At 36.5% G+C, this 17,971-nt stretch overlaps 1 protein-coding gene across 2 annotated transcripts; it reads right to left on the minus strand.

Annotated features, from left to right (window-relative positions):
- Positions 1-299: 299 nt before the first annotated feature.
- LOC121384679 (beta-1,3-galactosyltransferase 5-like) lies at positions 300-17,795 on the minus strand. Of its 2 annotated transcripts, none has more exons than XM_041515166.1 (2): positions 17,347-17,795; positions 300-2,298 (listed from the first exon to the last, which is right to left on the minus strand). In XM_041515166.1, the coding sequence occupies exons 1-2, from the start codon at positions 17,361-17,363 to the stop codon at positions 1,287-1,289; spliced, it is 1,029 nt and encodes a 342-aa protein (XP_041371100.1). In that variant the 5' UTR covers positions 17,364-17,795; the 3' UTR covers positions 300-1,286. The 2 variants fall into 2 exon arrangements, with proteins under 2 accessions (XP_041371100.1, XP_041371098.1); XM_041515164.1 differs by lacking the exon at positions 300-2,298 and adding an exon at positions 6,697-8,077.
- Between the last annotated feature and the right edge of the window lie 176 nt (positions 17,796-17,971).

Genomic DNA, 17,971 nt, shown 5'->3' on the forward strand with positions numbered 1-17,971 from the left:
CGCGACAGTCAGCAATGCCGTGAAAATTGCCGCGGAGTTTTTCATTCTCCGAGGCATTTTTGTTGTTGTTGTTTTAACATCATGACAACCAAGATCATAATGATCTTGGTTGTCATTATGTAAACAACAACAACAACAAAACAACAACAAAATAACAACAACAATAACAAAACAACAACACAACAACACCACCAACAACAAAACAACACTACCACCACCACCAACAACAACAACAACAAAACAACAACAATAATAACAAAACCAAAACAACAACAAAAACAAACAAACAAAAACAAACATCCATGGCAGTGTCTTGACATAACCGTTTGCCGTGCACCACAATTTTAATGATACTGCTCTTTTCAAAATATGTTTCAGAAACACACACTATTGAATCATCAAAGTTGTGTGACAATTCAAAACCGTTCAAAAGATTATGAACGTAAACGTTTGTTGTCTCCAGTTGAAAGTAGAACATTTTGAGTTATAGCGTATCTAACGAGTTTGTTGGCGATTATATGCTCAGAAATATGTTAATTTCACTGATCAAATATAATCTGTTTTTACTATTTCATGGAAGAAACGAAGTTTTAGAATTTTTTAACAGAAAGTTGTAACAGGATCATACCTTTAAACACTTAAACCCCCCCCCCTATTAAAACAGAAAAGAAGAAAGAAAAGAAAACGAAGAAAAATAAATAAAAACATTTTAAAATGCAATCAAAAGTGGTGTTTTATCAAAATATGTATGTTGTTCAACAAAACATGTACTTATAAATAATTTGTAAAAATATTTTAAATATTTTAAGACAAATTACAAAATGAAATTCTCGAGAACCAATATAAACAGACATTTTAGGAAAACGAACATAACAATTCTGATGTCTAGCAATCTTTTCGGGTCCCCCCCCCCCCCCCCCCGAGTTTTAATTCTTTTCTTATGAATAATTGTCAGTAGATGATTAACAGATTATCCAGACTGAACAGATACAGAATTTGAATGTAATATAATGCATACACGTACAAGCAATTATCAAACGTCAACTGTTCCTGCAATTTTACTCTTAATACATACATTTTTGTTTTTAAAAATAAGAGTACATTCGTAGGACAGATTATCATGGAGACGAAACTGATTTTTTGTTTGTGGACGCAGTGTCAAACATTCGCTAAAGAAACCAATACACAATACACAAATGGCTTGCACGATTGCACCAGACGTGTTTTTCACCAGGGGAGGTAACTGATACGACGGCAGGCACGAATTCATATTCTGACTACTAGTATTAAGCCTTTTTGCAGTGGTCCGGAACGTACTGGATACGGAAATGCAATATTTTAATTAACCGAGGTGACAGGCTGTCTTTGCTGAAAGCTTGGGATCTTAGTTTACATGACCTTATTGTTTCCAAACAGTCCATGTGTATACGTCGAATACCCGCCTTGTTAGCACACAGACCAGTGAGAAAAACATCTTCCATTTTGATATAGTGTACTTCCATGCTGGCCGCATACAAGTCTGGTACTGATGCGCGAGTCATTGCATATGCGCTACCAATCAGATACGCGGGATATAGATCTTCACTATATTCCTTTCTCGACATAATCCATTTTGCTTTTGGCTTTGGAATGTCGTCTTCTCGAGGTACCGGTATCACCGGCTGTATTCGTCCTATCAGGAACTTTTGTTCTGAAGATTCGAATTTCCCAAGCTTGGTAAGAAGAACAGGGATGTTAACATACACATCATCGTCAGACTTTAACAGATACTTGGTGCTGGGACAGTACGTCAACACCCAGTTCAACATGGCTAAACTCTTCAGCGTCAGGTTTTCGTAACTGTCCACGAAGTTTGCTCGAACCACATCGTGATGTCGCTCGTTTTCAGACTCCACCACACTGTTGTTTCCTTCGTGTGGGTCCATCCCAAACAAAAACAAAACTTTGGCATTGAATTCGACAGAGTAAGACTTTGATGCCCAACTTGTCCTTATAGCATTTCTAAACCGTTCATTGTAAGGGGAGCTAAATACAAAAATTAGAAGTTCGATGGAATTGTTACATGTTGGAATCTGATTAATATCGTACCGGAAATGATAGGGAATCGGTCCGTGATGAACAGTGACGTCAGAATTAAGAAGCGCCCTCAATTTCTCCGGTGAAGACACGGTGTTCGTCTGCTTGTGGCGAAAGTCATAAATGAAGTAATTCATTATGGCGAAATTACAGCATGTAATGACGACAATTAACCCCCACAACATTCTAAAACGTCGTCTGAATGTTTGTCGTTCATCTGACCTGTAAAAAATAGTTCAATTTATACTAAAACAAACAAGTTAAGAAATTTGGTAAATATCCTTAAAAAAAGGGAGAAAACTCGTGCATTTCAAACAGAAATCAAACACTGGTTTTAGTCGATGCATCATTTGAAAGTATAAGTAACAGGAGATTTTCAGTACACAATGAAATGCGTAACTCTAACGTCAATGAATGTAGCTTGGGGTTCAAGTACAATGTAGCAGTACCAAATTGCTAAACCTTTTTTTTCTCTTAGTATATTTTATTTCTCATATATAAGGTAACGAGATGGTGTTTTAAAACACAGCTAATGTGCGTTTATTATATTTGATGCATTAAAGGATTACTATACAATTAGTGGTATTCATTAGACTCCATATTGAACATTTTGTTTTAAATATGCACTTTATTAACAGACATATGGTATAAAATACGACATTTTAAAAATTCTATCGTAACTAGGTTAAGGACAATGTGTAAGGCATACCTATACTAATTATAAAAGTAAGTGATTACACCAACCAACAGAAACAACTGACTGTAGTCAAAATACTCATCCATAGCATCAAGATGTTAAGCGTATTACTGACATCCAATCTCATTTTACTGATATTCAATCTCACACTACTGACATTGAATCTCACACTACTGACATTCAATCTCACACTACTGACATCCAATCTCATATTTCTGATATTCAATCTCACATTATGAACATGCATTACTAACATTCAATCTCACACTACTGACATTCAATCTCACACTACTGACATTCCATCTCACACTACTAACATCCATTCTCTCACTACTGACATTCAATCTCACACTACTGACATCCAATCTCACACTACTGACATTCCATCTCACACTACTAACATTCAATATCACACTACTGATATTCAATCTCACATTATGAACATACATTACTAACATCCAATCTCACATTTCGAACATTTAATCTCACATTACAAACATTCAATCTCGCATTACTAACATCCAATCTCACATTACTAATATTCAATCTCACAATACTAACATCCAATCTCACATTACTAACATTCAGTTTCACATCACTATCATTTAATCTCACTTTACTAACATTCAGTCTCATAATACTAACATCTAGTCTCACATTACTAACATTCCAATCCACATTGCATATTTGTGTTGAATGCAGACTCTGCTAATCTAACAATGACCGACATTTAGTCTACAATATCAAGTGTTCCATTATTCTCTTCTGTCTATTTTCACAGATTTTGTTCACATTTATAGTAAACAAATTCCCATTTTATTAAACACATTTGGATCAATTTAGTATGTGACATACAAGTGCGCACAGACGTATCTAAACAGATAATGTAATCATCTGTATATCAGTTGTAGACAAGAGTCATTTGTTCTCGTAAAAGTTCACACTTGGTGGCGCAATAATCAACACCGAGTAGAAAATGTACATTTTAACTGTCCATGTGGCCTAAGTTTCAAACGAAATTAAAAGATGTTTAGTTAATACAACCATCTTAAAAATAAATACCGTATTCGTCCAAAATATTGATTTAGTATTGTTTCGTGTGTTTCTTTTAGGACACGGAACTCATTTCTTGATTATCACCGGAAAAAGAGAAACAAAACTTTTAAAATGTATCTTATCTCCAATTCAAAACTCTCTCTTTGGTGACTTCTTTCTAGTGTTAAAACCAAGAAATACAGCCTCAAAACTTTCCAACTCATTATTGTGTCAGATTCGAGATCGCTGTACCGGACATAGCCCATCAAAATAGAACATAACCCGTTTGTGTTTTACCTTTTCTAAGTCTTCTGTTGCAGTTGTTTCCCGCTATTCAGTTTTAAAAAATGACAAGGGTTTTGAAAATACATATACTAAGTACATATTTATTTTTAATTTTTAATTTGTATACATCACTGGATGTATTCCTAGATACTTTGTAAACATTCGTATTGAAAACAAAGTTAGGATCTGTGTTCACAAAATATATTTACAGGAAACAACATTTTCTCCTAATATTAGTAAGTCTATTTTATTTTCATTCTCAACAAGCATTCTGAGAGTACTGCTAAAGCAGTACCTGTCCCCTACCGGGCCCAACACATTTTCGTATCTCCTAAATTTAAGAGCCATAACTCTGTAAGTCAAAACTGATCTGTAACAGTACATAATAAAGCGATAAGCAGAATTTCAGCTCAATATTTCAAGGGATTGTGAAAAAACCCATCAGGAAAACTATATGTGGGACAGACGGACGGACGGACGGACAGATGGACAAACAGACAGAAGGTCTGAGATAAAACCTATAGTCCATCTTCTTTTAAAGTTGCAGCGTCTGGAATATTTTTATTATTTAATCATTTAGAATAGATGATCCAGTTCTGTTTGGTACATAAAAGGCCCACCACATCGCTATAGTTTCGCAATGCTCGCTTATCTACATTATCTAGATCAACTGCAAACGCAATGGCCAGCTTGTTTTTCTTCAATTAGCTGGACGCCAGTAGAACTGGGAATTTACGTGATTTGCGCAGGCGCTGAGCTGCTCACGCGATTTTGAACAACTTTAACTGTCTTGATTGAGGGGTCGTCTCATACCTCCAAAATATATTTATATCCATAGAGGTATGGTACAATACCTTTCCAGGGGTCAGTGGGAATTTGCCTTGAAATTTTGAGAGTGACCAGTGGTTGGCATACGCGTTACATGTAAGGGGGTGTTAATAATTACGTAACGCTCTAGGGGTAGAGGAAGAGGGCGGTATGTTCGATATACGTAACATTTATGAAGACTATGTTATTTCTATTCATTACTTAGACCTAAAAAAGTGGTGTGTTTTTTTAAATGCGCGGTCGGTCTAGGATCGATCCCCATCGGCGGGATTGTTCCAGCCAGTGCGCCATGACTGGTATATAAAAGGCCATGGTATGTGATATCCTGTCTGTAGGATGGTACATATAAATGATCCCTTGCTAAAAAAAGAAAAAGAAAAAAAAAGAAAGATTTTTTTTTTAATATAGCGAGTGCAGGGATTTCAGCGGGGTTGGGGGTTATAGACTGCGTTGAGCGAAGTTTATATGGGGCCATACTCCCCCAGAAAATATATTTCAATTTTTTTTATCTTGGGCAGGTAAGGGTATCGACCCCCAATACCCTCCCCCCTGCACATGCGCCCGTTTCCTCTCTTAGATTATATGTCAAAATTACCAAACATTTGACATCCAAAAGCAGATGATTATTAAATCAATAATATGCTCTAACACTGATGTCGTTAAACAAAACAAACTAACTTTACCCTTTCCAAACGAAATAATATTTATTTGAATTTGTCGATTTCAACACACGTAAAATTAAAAAGTGAAAACGGTCATTTTCTACTTTAGTATATTTTATTAAAAATATATAGCCTACATGATCAATGTGTTATACAAACTAAACTTTGAAAGTTCTACTAACACTTTATAAAATATTAATTCTTAAATAGGAAGGTACGATTGTCGATAATACGTTGTCAAGATCAAAACCGGTTTTAACGAAAGAATAGTACGTATCCTCAACCGAACGTTCTTTGTACAGCGCAAGATTTCTCATTTCATTTTTTGAGACGAACCCTACAATTTCAATTCCGCAAACGCACGTGTTAACTGAAACTGACAACAGTCTGTCGTTTGTGCTTTGCCGAGTAATGGTGGCACAGGCCACGAATCGAGCGTATACTTTTGACGTTCTCCATTCATAGCGAACACACACGAATTTTTTAAAAGTGCAATTGAAGTTGTATTTCATATTTGTGCACGATATTATTAAATGGTAACCAGACACTGTAACTTCAAACCAACACGAGTATTGGAATCTCCTGCTAAAATTATGTCAATATTTTCAAAATAGTATTCCATAAAATCTTTGAACAACCAAACTGCATGCTTTCAACTATCATTGTTCATAAAAAAGATTTGTAAAGTCACACCCGTAAAGTTTGGTACAAACGTTCCAAGTAATATTTGAATGCCGTCCTTTTGAATTGAAACCAGTCAATTCGCGAAATGTTTCAGACGATTAGTTATTTTGTGAAGCGGCTGGAAGGTCTGGCGATTAAGTGAAATTAATGAAATCACCGAAATACATTAAGTACATATCGCTAAATGGTATGTAGATCTGGATCTATTCACAGAAGAAGGAAGGAAGGCAGGAAATGTTTTATTTAACGACGCACTCAACACATTTTATTTACGGTTATATGGCGTCAGACATATGGTTAAGGACCACACAGATATTAAAAGAGGAAACCCGCTGTCGCCACTTTATGGGCTAATCTTTCCGATTAGCAGCAAGGGATCTTTTATATGCACCATCCCACAGACAGGGTAGTACATATCACGGCCTTTGATATACCAGTCGTGGTGCACTGGCTGGAACGAGAAACAGCCCAATGGGCCCACCGACGGGGATCGATCCCAGACCGACCGCGCATCGAGTGTGCGCTTTACTACTGGGCTACGTCCCGCTCCACTTTCACAGAAGAAAACAGCCTACTAATATTGATATATTTACAGTGTATGTATACCAGGAGGTTCAAAAAATGTCAGCAACTGGGAAATGAGTTGAGGTGGGGGGTGGGTTGCGTAATCTTCAGAGTCGGGGTGGGGGAGTTTAAATTGTACAACCGAAACAAGTCTGTTACGCGCGCGCGCGCGCGCGCGCGTGTGTGTGTGTGTGTGTGTCAATAACATCACTTTGTGATGCGGCGTAAAAGTCTATGCACACGAAGAATTGTAGCTGGTCTGAGATCGAACGCGTTCACCGCATGATGTGCGAGCTTACGCGCGCGTCTCGTGACGAAAAGCAGTTTACTGCTGTTTATACGAGACACCCCAGCAGCTTGTGCACATAGTCCCGTTATATACACATCCTCTAGCTTCAATAGCGGCACCTTGAATGTGGCGTTATAGAGTCCCGCTACCGCAGGTCCGGAAATGAGGTATGCCGCACCTAACAAGTACAATGGAAACGTTTTATTAGGATATTCTTCATAAGACAGAACCCACTTCTGGGCCGTTCCTCTCGTCTGGTTCCTTAGAACATCAACGTTCTTTCTTAATAAACCCATCATAAATTTCTCAGTTGAATTGTGTGTGGCGACAAGAGACAGAAGTATTTTAATATTGGTATACACATCGTCGTCAACCTTGAGAACGTATTTTGCAGATTTGCAGTACATGCTGGCCCACTGAAGCAAAGATATGGACTTCATTGTCAGATTATAGTACGTGTCTACAAAATTCGCCTGAATAATATCCTGGTATATTTCGTTTTCCTTGTTTATTAACGACTGCATGAATGGGCGGCGTTTCTCCTGTTGGCCAATTAAAAACATTATCAAGACCGAGTCAGAATCAAGTGTGTCTTGAGACCCCCACGAAGCTCTAATGGCATGTCTTTCTAGAATGTTCGCAAAGCTGCTACACACGACAACGAGTAGATTGATCGTCCATTTGCAGCTATTGTTGATTGTGAAGTTAAACCTGTGTCCCTTGTGGAGTTGGAAGGTCGCTTTGGGTAGTCCTTTCGTAATACTGCCGTGTGTAATTGTAAACGTTGTATTCATCAAAGAAGGACCGTGCATCTCATTTTTGGACTGCAGTAAAGGACTTATCGGGTTCACATTGTTCTTTCTAAATATAATTACACACAACAATACAATGGCCACGGACACCAAGATGAGCTTATGAATCCGGTAGGATAATTTTCTCCCGAAACAAACTCGCAAACTGAAAAGACAAACAAAATTAAAATAAAATAAATCTGAAATATATTATAAAGTCCACAAAGATGTAAACCATTCCCTCCCCAGCTTGTCAAAAGCAGCAGTACTGCTGCTACTACTACTACTACTATCACTACTACAACAACAACTACTACTGCTACTATTACTATCACTACTTCTACTAACACTGCTATTACTACTACTACTAGTACAATTATTACTATCACTACTTCTACTTACACTACTATTACTACTTCTACTACGACGACGACTACTACTACTACTACTACTGCAACAACGACTACTACTACTAAGACTGATGTTGCTACTGCTGCTACTACTACCCCTCCCCAGCTTGTCAAAAGTAACAGCAGTAATATAACTACTACTACAATTATTACTACCACTACTTCTACTACACTACTACTACCACTTCTACTACACTACTACTACCACTTCTCCTACTACTACTGCTGGTAGTAGTAGCAGCAGCAGCAGTAGTAGAAATAGTAGTAGTAGTAGAAGTACTAGTAGATTGCTACTAGTATATATTTGAGTGAATGTGACTCCCACAGTTAAAACATAGGAGTAAGTTAAAGGGACACATCCTAGTTACGGCTAGTTGTTAACCATTACGGCGTTGTTTTTCGCTATTAAACCCATTTTTTTTTCACAAATAAAATTGCACTTTACTTACCGTTTATTATTTAGAATATACATTTCCATTCACCTGAAGTGTTTTTTGGTAATCCAGGTTTTTGTAATACCACAAAATGCATTTTTCGTATTTCATAAAATCGCACGCACGTCTGAGAAAAAACCATTGAGCAGACAAGGTCTAATCTATTTTTAGAGGGGATATTTCCATTTCAATGTCACAGACGTTGGTATATCACGTGGCCGTTATCATTTTGGTTCGGTTTGTTTTCTCGTGCACGGTTCGCGCAATCAACATCCGATTTGTTGTTGTTCATTTGTGAGATTTTTCTTCACAGTTCGTGAAAATATTCAGTAACAATAAAGTTCAGACAAGTAAGTGTCTCAATACAAAACGTTACAAACCCTTAAAACCAATAATTTTGCTAAGTCTTACGATATCTGGAGAGGGGATACAACCAGGACAGAACAGTTGGAACATGTCCAGAAGATTAAAGAAACGCACCCCAAGTCTGTGAAATTTGTCGTGACGTAGGCATTGTTGTGCTTCGAGCGACATCTACCGGTGACATCAGAATACTAACTTTCAAAATTATTTCAAGCAATTGGCACATGGGGATTCCCATGGTATTTATCGATATAAAACCTGCTTTTTCACTCCATTTGATAAAAACGTGATCTAAGTGTGTTACAGGTTTGTAGATTAACCAAATTATAATTTATTTTCGCTGGATGGAACTAGGGTGTGCGGCTTTAAGAGTAAGTTTTGATAAAAAGAAATAATAAATATAGAATATCAGGTTACTACGTTTTGATATCATGGTTAATTGGCGAGGTTTAGATAACGGTGTAACAACGAGCCAAATAACTACGATATCAAAAAGCAGTAAAATATATATATATTTTTTTTATCATGCAACCCCTTTTAAGTTATATTTTTATAATATGTCTCAGTCAAAAGCGGTATAGAAACTATTGGTATTATCGTGTAGAAACTTCTACCGGAAGTCGGATATTAGCAGGTGCCCGAAAACATCTTGGGAATGGTATAACCAGCCAAAAGGTTATGTTTTTCCAAATTTTAAATAAAATACTTTTATTAGATTTCAAAGTCTGTTGTATCACAACATTACACTTTTTGTACCTTTTTCCGTTAAAATAAACGCAAGTTTATGTGTGACCCGATGAAGATCTACATGTGCAAACACACACACACGCACGCACGCACGCACACACACACGCACACACACACACACACACACACACACACACTTACACCCACACACTGGAGACTGTGCCCCCCTCCAGATACGGTTCATTCGGAGGACGAGTGGCTTAGTTATGAGTAAGTGCCTATTGTGTGAAAAGGTAGGGGGTTATTCAAAGACATGAACCTATTTCTTCTACTTCAACCACAACTAGTAGCAGTACTAGTAGTAGTAGTTGTATTATTATTATTATTATTATTAGTATTAGTAGTAGTATTAGTATTATTAGTATTAGTATTAGTATTAGTATTAGTATTAGTAGTATTAGTATTAGTATTAGTAATAGTATTAGTAGTAGTAATATTAGGCGTATCATAAAATATTGTTTGTTTCCGGTTACCCGACCGACCCTAATTTGAACCTGCCGACCCTAAAACATTTTTTGTATATCCAAAAATGTTTTTTTTTAAATATAACAACGATTTCCACGAAAACATTCCAAAACTATCACAAGCACTAATTTTGTGTCATTTAGGGGATAACCCTACTGTGTTTTCCGATTTACTCTACATCTAGCGTAGCGAGGTGTTCCGATTAATAATAATAATAATAATAATAACTATATTTAATGATTTACTCCAGCGACAAACTGGCCTTGTAGAAATTTAGTGACCTTCTGATAAACTAGGGGAGAGAATATTTACCGATACTGATGGAGTTTACTGCCAAATCAAATGATTAAATATGTCAGTAAAATCTCGATGCGTTTCGTTATTTTTTGTAAGTGGTCACTGGGAACTTCGCGGGTTTCCGCTAAAAGCAGTGTCAGAATGACCATGTGTTTGACGTCCAATAGCCGATGATATTAAAGATAAAAATCAATGTGCTCTAGTGGCGTCGTTAATTAAAACAAACTTTACTTTTCAACATTCGTTTGAGCATCCTGAGCATTTGTACTGCATTTCTATTCATTGGACCAATTGATTACTTCAAACCAAGTGTGTACTTTAATACTGGATGCATACAGAATAAAACTAACATTGCAAATTATACAATTGATAAGTCTACCATTTCTTAGATACACTAGGAAAGATAATATTCATAAACAATTTTTAAATGTTATTGTTGGACAGATAAATATAGAACCCTTCTTTTCAGTTTTCATTAAAAGAAATTGTTATAACTTATTTACTGGTTTCTATCCAATTAAGGTTCAACCAAGTCTGTCCTGGACCAGTACAGAAGTTACGTGTTAGTATGAGAGTAAACCTTCTGCCTATTATTAAACAGCAAGGGGTCTTTTGTATGTACTCTCCCACAGATAGGTTAGCACCATGTTGCCCTCAAAATCAAAATGCCTTGCCTTTTATAAATTTATAAGTAGCCCATGTAAAAAGAAGCCTTTAAACGCACCTATGTGGATAGTACTACATATTTCCTTTTTTTAATTAAGTTATGAAATAGATATAGAAAATAAAATGGCCATACGGTTTTTGTCCTTTTGAAAATTGTATAATGGAAAAAAAAAACCTTATATTTAAAACTGCACATAAAATATGCCCCCAAAACGTCACTTTACCATGCCTTACTTCATTTCTAGGGAAAACACTGTGATGAATGGTATTGTTGGTTTGCATAATGCATTTCTATACATGCAGAGGTTATTTTGGATACCGGTAGTCAACACCCTTATTTAATATCCATAAATAAAATTATTTTCTAAAATAAAATGTTTTTCCTAGTAATATAAAACAAGTAAAAAAAAAAATCGGCCTTAGTATTAGTATTAGTATTAGTAGTATTAGTAATATTATTAGTATTAGTATTAGTATTATTAGTATTATTAGTATTAGTATTATTAGTATTATTAGTAGTATTATTAGTAGTATTAGTATTAGTATTAGTATTAGTATTATTATTATTATTATTATTATTAGTAGTAGTAGTAGTAGTAGTAGCAGTAGCAGTAATTACAGTAGTATCGCTAGGAATATGTTGAAAACTAGATGTTCTGAAACACATTCTCTGCATTCTAAAAATAAAGGGCGGGACGTAGCCCAGTGGTACAGCGCTCGCTCGATGCGCGGTCGGTCTGGGATCAATCCCCGTCAGTGGGCCCATTGGGCTATTTCTCGCTCCAGCCAGTGCACCACGACTGGTATATCAAAGGCCGTGGTATGTGCTATCCTGTCTATGGGATGGTGCATATAAAAGATCCCTTGCTGTTAATCGAAAATAATAGCCCATGGAGTGGCGACAGTGGGTTTCCTCCCTCAGTATCTGTGTGGTCCTTAACCATATATCCGACGCCATATAATCGTAAATAAAATGTGTTGAGTGCGTCGTTAAATAAAACATTTCCTATTTCTAAAAATAAAATTCATCATGTCAAATGTTGGTAAAGGCAACACGTTTCACGATTCATTTTGTATACTTAACTTGGGTATAATCTGAAAATATGAACGCTAGTCACTTAATAATTCCTTGAAATTACAATCGCAAATATCATAAACATTAATAGCAAAAATTAATTAATTTTGCAGTGTATTATTTTTAAGTTTCCATAGAGGATACTGTATTTTAAAAGTTAACTGGACTAGTTCAACTCTCTTGCTAGCATGCACGTTAATTCTAGAGAAATTGAGGAGGAGGGGCGGCATACGTAACTGGAAAGTTTTGAAAACCTGATTTCCTAAAATGCTGTTTTCTGCATTCTACAAGAAACTTTCATCATGACAAGCGCTGAATGGGGTTTTGGAATTCATAAATACCAGAAGTGGACGTTTATGCATTTGAAAACACTTTTCAACACAATGGAATCTATGCAACAAAAAAAATTAGTTCCACTGGTTAATTACTATTACCTGTGGATCTAACGGCACCCAGTTGGAACTCATGTCCAGTTGACCTTTCATTCGACCAATAAAAACCTTACTTGCAAAATCATGCCAGTGATTTGAAAAGAATTTGAAAAAATTCGGGATTATGCCGAGGGTATACGAAATGATTCCTGTGAATTACGAAGTATGCCGGAAACTAATTTGAATATAAAATTTTATACAGAATTCGTTTCAAGACGAAACCCCCCCAACTGTGATGGTATAGCCATAAAATCTGTTTATACTAGTATACAATCCAGAGTTTATTACTGCACTTTTCCCCCTGTTTTTTAATGTTGAAATAGAACAACAAGTTCACCTATTGCATAAATAGTCTCGCCCGAGAGCTAATTTTAATCAGATTGCAAAAAATGCAACAGCGGCAGCAGCAAGCAAAAACAACACCACAAAAGAATAATAAAAATAAAAAGTAAAATTAATATAAGGGAGTCATTAAAAAACAAACAATGTGTATAAATATATCACAATTCTTACTAGTAATGATGATGTGAAAACAGGAGTAGCAACATGTAACAACCTGTTTTAATTACAATTAGTACGACTCACAAACATGACGTGCATGAAATGATATTACAGCCTGAACTTTGAAAAGATATAGGCACCGGCAGGGGCGTAGGCTAGGGGGGTTTGGACGACCCCCCCCCCCCCCCCCCCGCTGGAGCAAATGGTCCGCTTTCAGAACTAAAACATACAGGTTTATACATATGGAGTTTCTGGTGGTGCAAAAACAAAATAGAAAAAGGTCCACTTGGTTCATATTCGACCCCCCCCCCCCAGGTCCAGATCACGCTACGCCCCTGGGTACGTACATACAGTCTAAGTCTACTACAGAACACTCACGTTTTAGGTACACAATAGATGTATAGATCTTGTTCTTGCTGACTTGCCACATATGCTGTATGTTGAAAAAGCAGATGTGTAGACTGTTGAGGTTAATGATTATAGCAACACGTTCTCCTTTGGAACGGAACGGAGAAAGTCGAAAGCAGTTCTATGTACATGATATTGATGCAGACATACACAGAGTTAAACTTTGTTTTGTTTAACGACACCACTAGAGATCATCGATTTATTAAGCATCGGCTATTTACAGTTCTTGAGCTTTTGATAAACAGGAAAAACCAAATCACAAATAGGTCCACTGAGAAAGTTCGATCTTATGACTCAAGCACCGTACACTAGAGTTGAACCTCGCCCCTAGACTTATGAAAAGTATATGAAAGGTCGTTTCCATAAACAGACTTTCAGGACATAACACTAGACTAACATATATTTTGCTAGTGGATCCATTCAACTAATATATTTTTTATCGTTCCAACCTGTGCACCACAACTGGTCAAAGGCCGTGGTATGTGCTTTCCTGTTTGTTGGAAAATGCATATAAAAAGTCTCTTGCTGCTAATGGAAACATGTAACGGGTTTCCTCTCATGAAAATATGTCTGAATTACCACGTTTGACATCCAATAGCCGATGATTAATAAATCAATGTGCTCTAGTGGTGTCGTTAATCAAAACAAACTTTAACTGAAAGACAAAACCTTAGTACGTGATTAAGGCCGTATCTCTGCACAATACAAAGTTGAATGGGTATTTGGCAAAATAGTGGTCATTCCACGAATCTCTATCTGGTGACTCGTCTATAGGAGGACAGCTACCACCGAGGAGATCGTTTTCTGGAAATGTCATCCCTCTTGCACTGCCACAAAAAGAAGACTGCCATTCCCAAACTAGTTTATAAAATGAAAACTAGCAACACACAGAGCTCATTGGAATAAGCACAGTTGTGATGATATGCACATATGAATCACTGTCATGATATCAGGTGTTCACGAGAGGTGAGCATATCCTGCTCCACCGTAAGTCAAATATAACTACGAGAAAGGCAGTCTTCCGATTATATTATCCATTATACGTATCATCAACTTTAAATACAACTTTGAATACTGCCAATACAACAGGACATGTTGTCATAAAGTGGCTGTTTTTGCTGGTTAAGAAGCCACCAACGGGGATATAAAAAAAGTGGTCTTTTACAAGAGTTGGCTGCTTAATATAGGTCAGTTTATACTATATCAGATGATTTGGGAGAATACAAATGTAGCCCCTTAACAACGGTGGTTGCTATAAACAGGTTCGCCTGTATATTGCATATGTACACATCTTAGCCTTTGTCATGTGAAGTGTACATTATATGATTTTTGCCACGACTTAAGTTTCGTTGGACACTGTTTGAAATTGTCTGTTAAAAGTATAGCAAAAGATGTTGCCAGGGATAATTATTAACTGTTGTTTTGTTTTGTTATTTTTAAAGAGTTTATTCCATAAAACATAAATGCCACATTTACATTTGCTTTATACTCACGTGGGATGAGTATAATTGGGAACATTGTTAATACAGATTGTTTTTTTTAGAAATCTTTATGCAATCACAATGTAGCAACTAAAATTTCATGAAGGATACACTCTTTAGTAAGAAGTAAATAGTCAACTATAACAAAACATGAAAGGTTTCTAGGGTCTATATTTGTTTTCTAATTAATAACCAAAAAACACCACACCACAAAAACAAAAACAAACAACAACAAAAAAACACCACAAAAACAAACAAAAAACAAAACAAACAACCCACACTTATAAAGTTAATTTAATATAATAATCGTTATTATAATTGTAAAATTCCCCATATATCTGTGATGCAGTCTTCATTTTCTGAAGAAATACATTTGTCGATATTTCTGAACAGTTTTATTCTATTAATTACTTCATCAAAATTAAGCATCATTTTATCAAATTTGCAGTGATATATATGTTGTTTAATTATTACAAGTGATCCAGTTGGCCACTTTCATTTAGATTACCAAGTAAAACAATACAGATGTTTATATTAATTGGTTTGCTAATTTTCGTTTCAAACCATTGTGTAAAAGGTTCGCCGCAGTACAGTAGTATAGCGGCTTCGAAAATTTAATGTTCTAATGATTCAGCATCGTCCGAACAGAAGGTACACATATTGTCAGTTTGTATTCCACTTATTTTCCAGCCAGTGCACCATGACTAGTACATCAAAGACCATGGCACGTGCTATCCTGTATGGGATGGTGCATATAAAAGATCCCTTGCTGCTAATCGAAAAGAGTTACAGTAGCCCATGCAGTGGCGACAACGGGTTTCCTCCCTCAATATATGTGTTGTCCTTAACCATATGTTCGACGCCATATAACCGTTAATAAAATGTGTTGAGTGTGTTGTTAAATAAAACATTTCCTTCCTTCCACATATTTGCAAATACATATTAGTTGTTAAAATTCATTGCATAAGCTTAAATTGAAAATGTCTTGTTATTGTATCAATTGTTATTTTTAAGATTAGTTCAAAATATTTTGATAAAAGTTCTCTTTAATTTCAGAAGTAATAATATAAGTTTTTGTGACCATTTACAACTATTTCGTGACAGATTTGACTGAATGGATTGTAAATAAATATTATATATAAATCTACAGCTTATTATGTTTTATTTGAGAATAGTATTTGTAAATAATGTGTCCATATTAAACCTTTTAATCTTTTATCTTACGAAGCTATAACCTAGGAATATAGTTGATTAGTCTAAAATATAACACAATCGCCGTGTTAATTCATTCGTTTAAACTAATTTTCGTGCTTATATTTAATTTAGGTTCAAGCACGCTGTCCTGGTTGTTGGTGGGTAGTGAAAAAGAAGATGGTGTAGTGGTCTTACGCATACCCAGTCGTTAAAATTCGCTCTTGGTGCGAGCCGGTACCGGGCTGCGAACCCAGTACCTACCAGCCTTATGTCCGATGGCTTAACCACGACACCACCGAGGCCGGTGACACATAATCGCCGTGTATTTTAACTTCAGTCTTACATGTTTCCATTTGGAATAACTGCTCCCACACACACGGTTATATGGCGTCGTGCATAATTATGATTAAGAACCGGCTTCGGTGATGTCGTGATTAAGCCATTGGACTATAGGCTGGTAGGTACAGGGTTCATCCCCACCCAGAGCGAGTTTCAACAACTCAGTGTGTAGGTGTAGGACCTCTACACACTCTTCTCTCTCACTAACCACCAACAGCTAACCCACTGTCCTGGACAGACAGCCCAGATAGCTGAGTTGCGTATCCAGGACAGCGTGCTTGAACCTAAATTGGATATAAGCACAAAAATAAGTTGAAATGAAAGGAAATATGATTAAGAACCGGTAATGAGGGAGGAAATCAGCTGCCGCCACGCACTGTTTTACTCTTTCCGATCAGAAGCAAAGGATCGTTTATATGTAGAATCCCACAGGACGGGTAGTACATACAACGGCTTTTGTTACACCAGCTGTGGAGCACTAGAGAAATAGTCCAAATAGACCCACCTTCCGGGATCGATCCTAAATGAACCACGCATCAGTCGAACGATTTACCATTGGGCTACTTCCCGCCCCTGAATGTTGCGTGCATACAAGAAAAAGTACAAAAAAAGGTTTAAAAATACCTTATTCTCCACTTCATGTTTACGCCCCAGAGGAGTCACTTTTGCCACAAGTTTATTCCCTGACGTTCGGTGAATGACGTTAGAAATAAAACCGAGCATTTTCGTTCATTTAACCGTTGAGAAAACCGTTTAATCGGCAGAAGATTTGTATATGAACACACAAACAATGAATGTGGTATTGACGAAATGTGAACAGATGTTATCGACCAATGGAAGTCATAGTCAGTTCGTACCTAATCAAATTAATTGGTTGTTTCGTACCTAATTTAGTTGTTTTTACCTAATTAGGTTGTTTCGTACCATTGCAAAAAGTCATTTTGTACCATAACTAAAAGTTATTTCGTACCAACTGTTTTGGTCCTTGTTTTTTTTTGTGTGGGACTACTTGCAAATTTGTAACCATTAACAAAAAATAAACAAGTCAACAGTTATAATAATTACCAGGATGTTGGTACATGATCTACAGGGGCGTAGGCTAGGGAGGTTCGGACGAACCCCCCCCCCCCCCCCCCCCCCACCGCGAAGCAAATAGTCCGCTTTCAGAACTAAAACATACAGGTTTATACATATGGAGTTTCTGGTGGTGCAAAAACAAAATAGAAAAAGGTCCACTTGGTTCATATTC

The sequence above is a fragment of the Gigantopelta aegis genome, chromosome 10 (genome assembly GCF_016097555.1).
Source record: "Gigantopelta aegis isolate Gae_Host chromosome 10, Gae_host_genome, whole genome shotgun sequence".
In the NCBI taxonomy this organism is placed as follows: domain Eukaryota; kingdom Metazoa; phylum Mollusca; class Gastropoda; order Neomphalida; family Peltospiridae; genus Gigantopelta; species Gigantopelta aegis.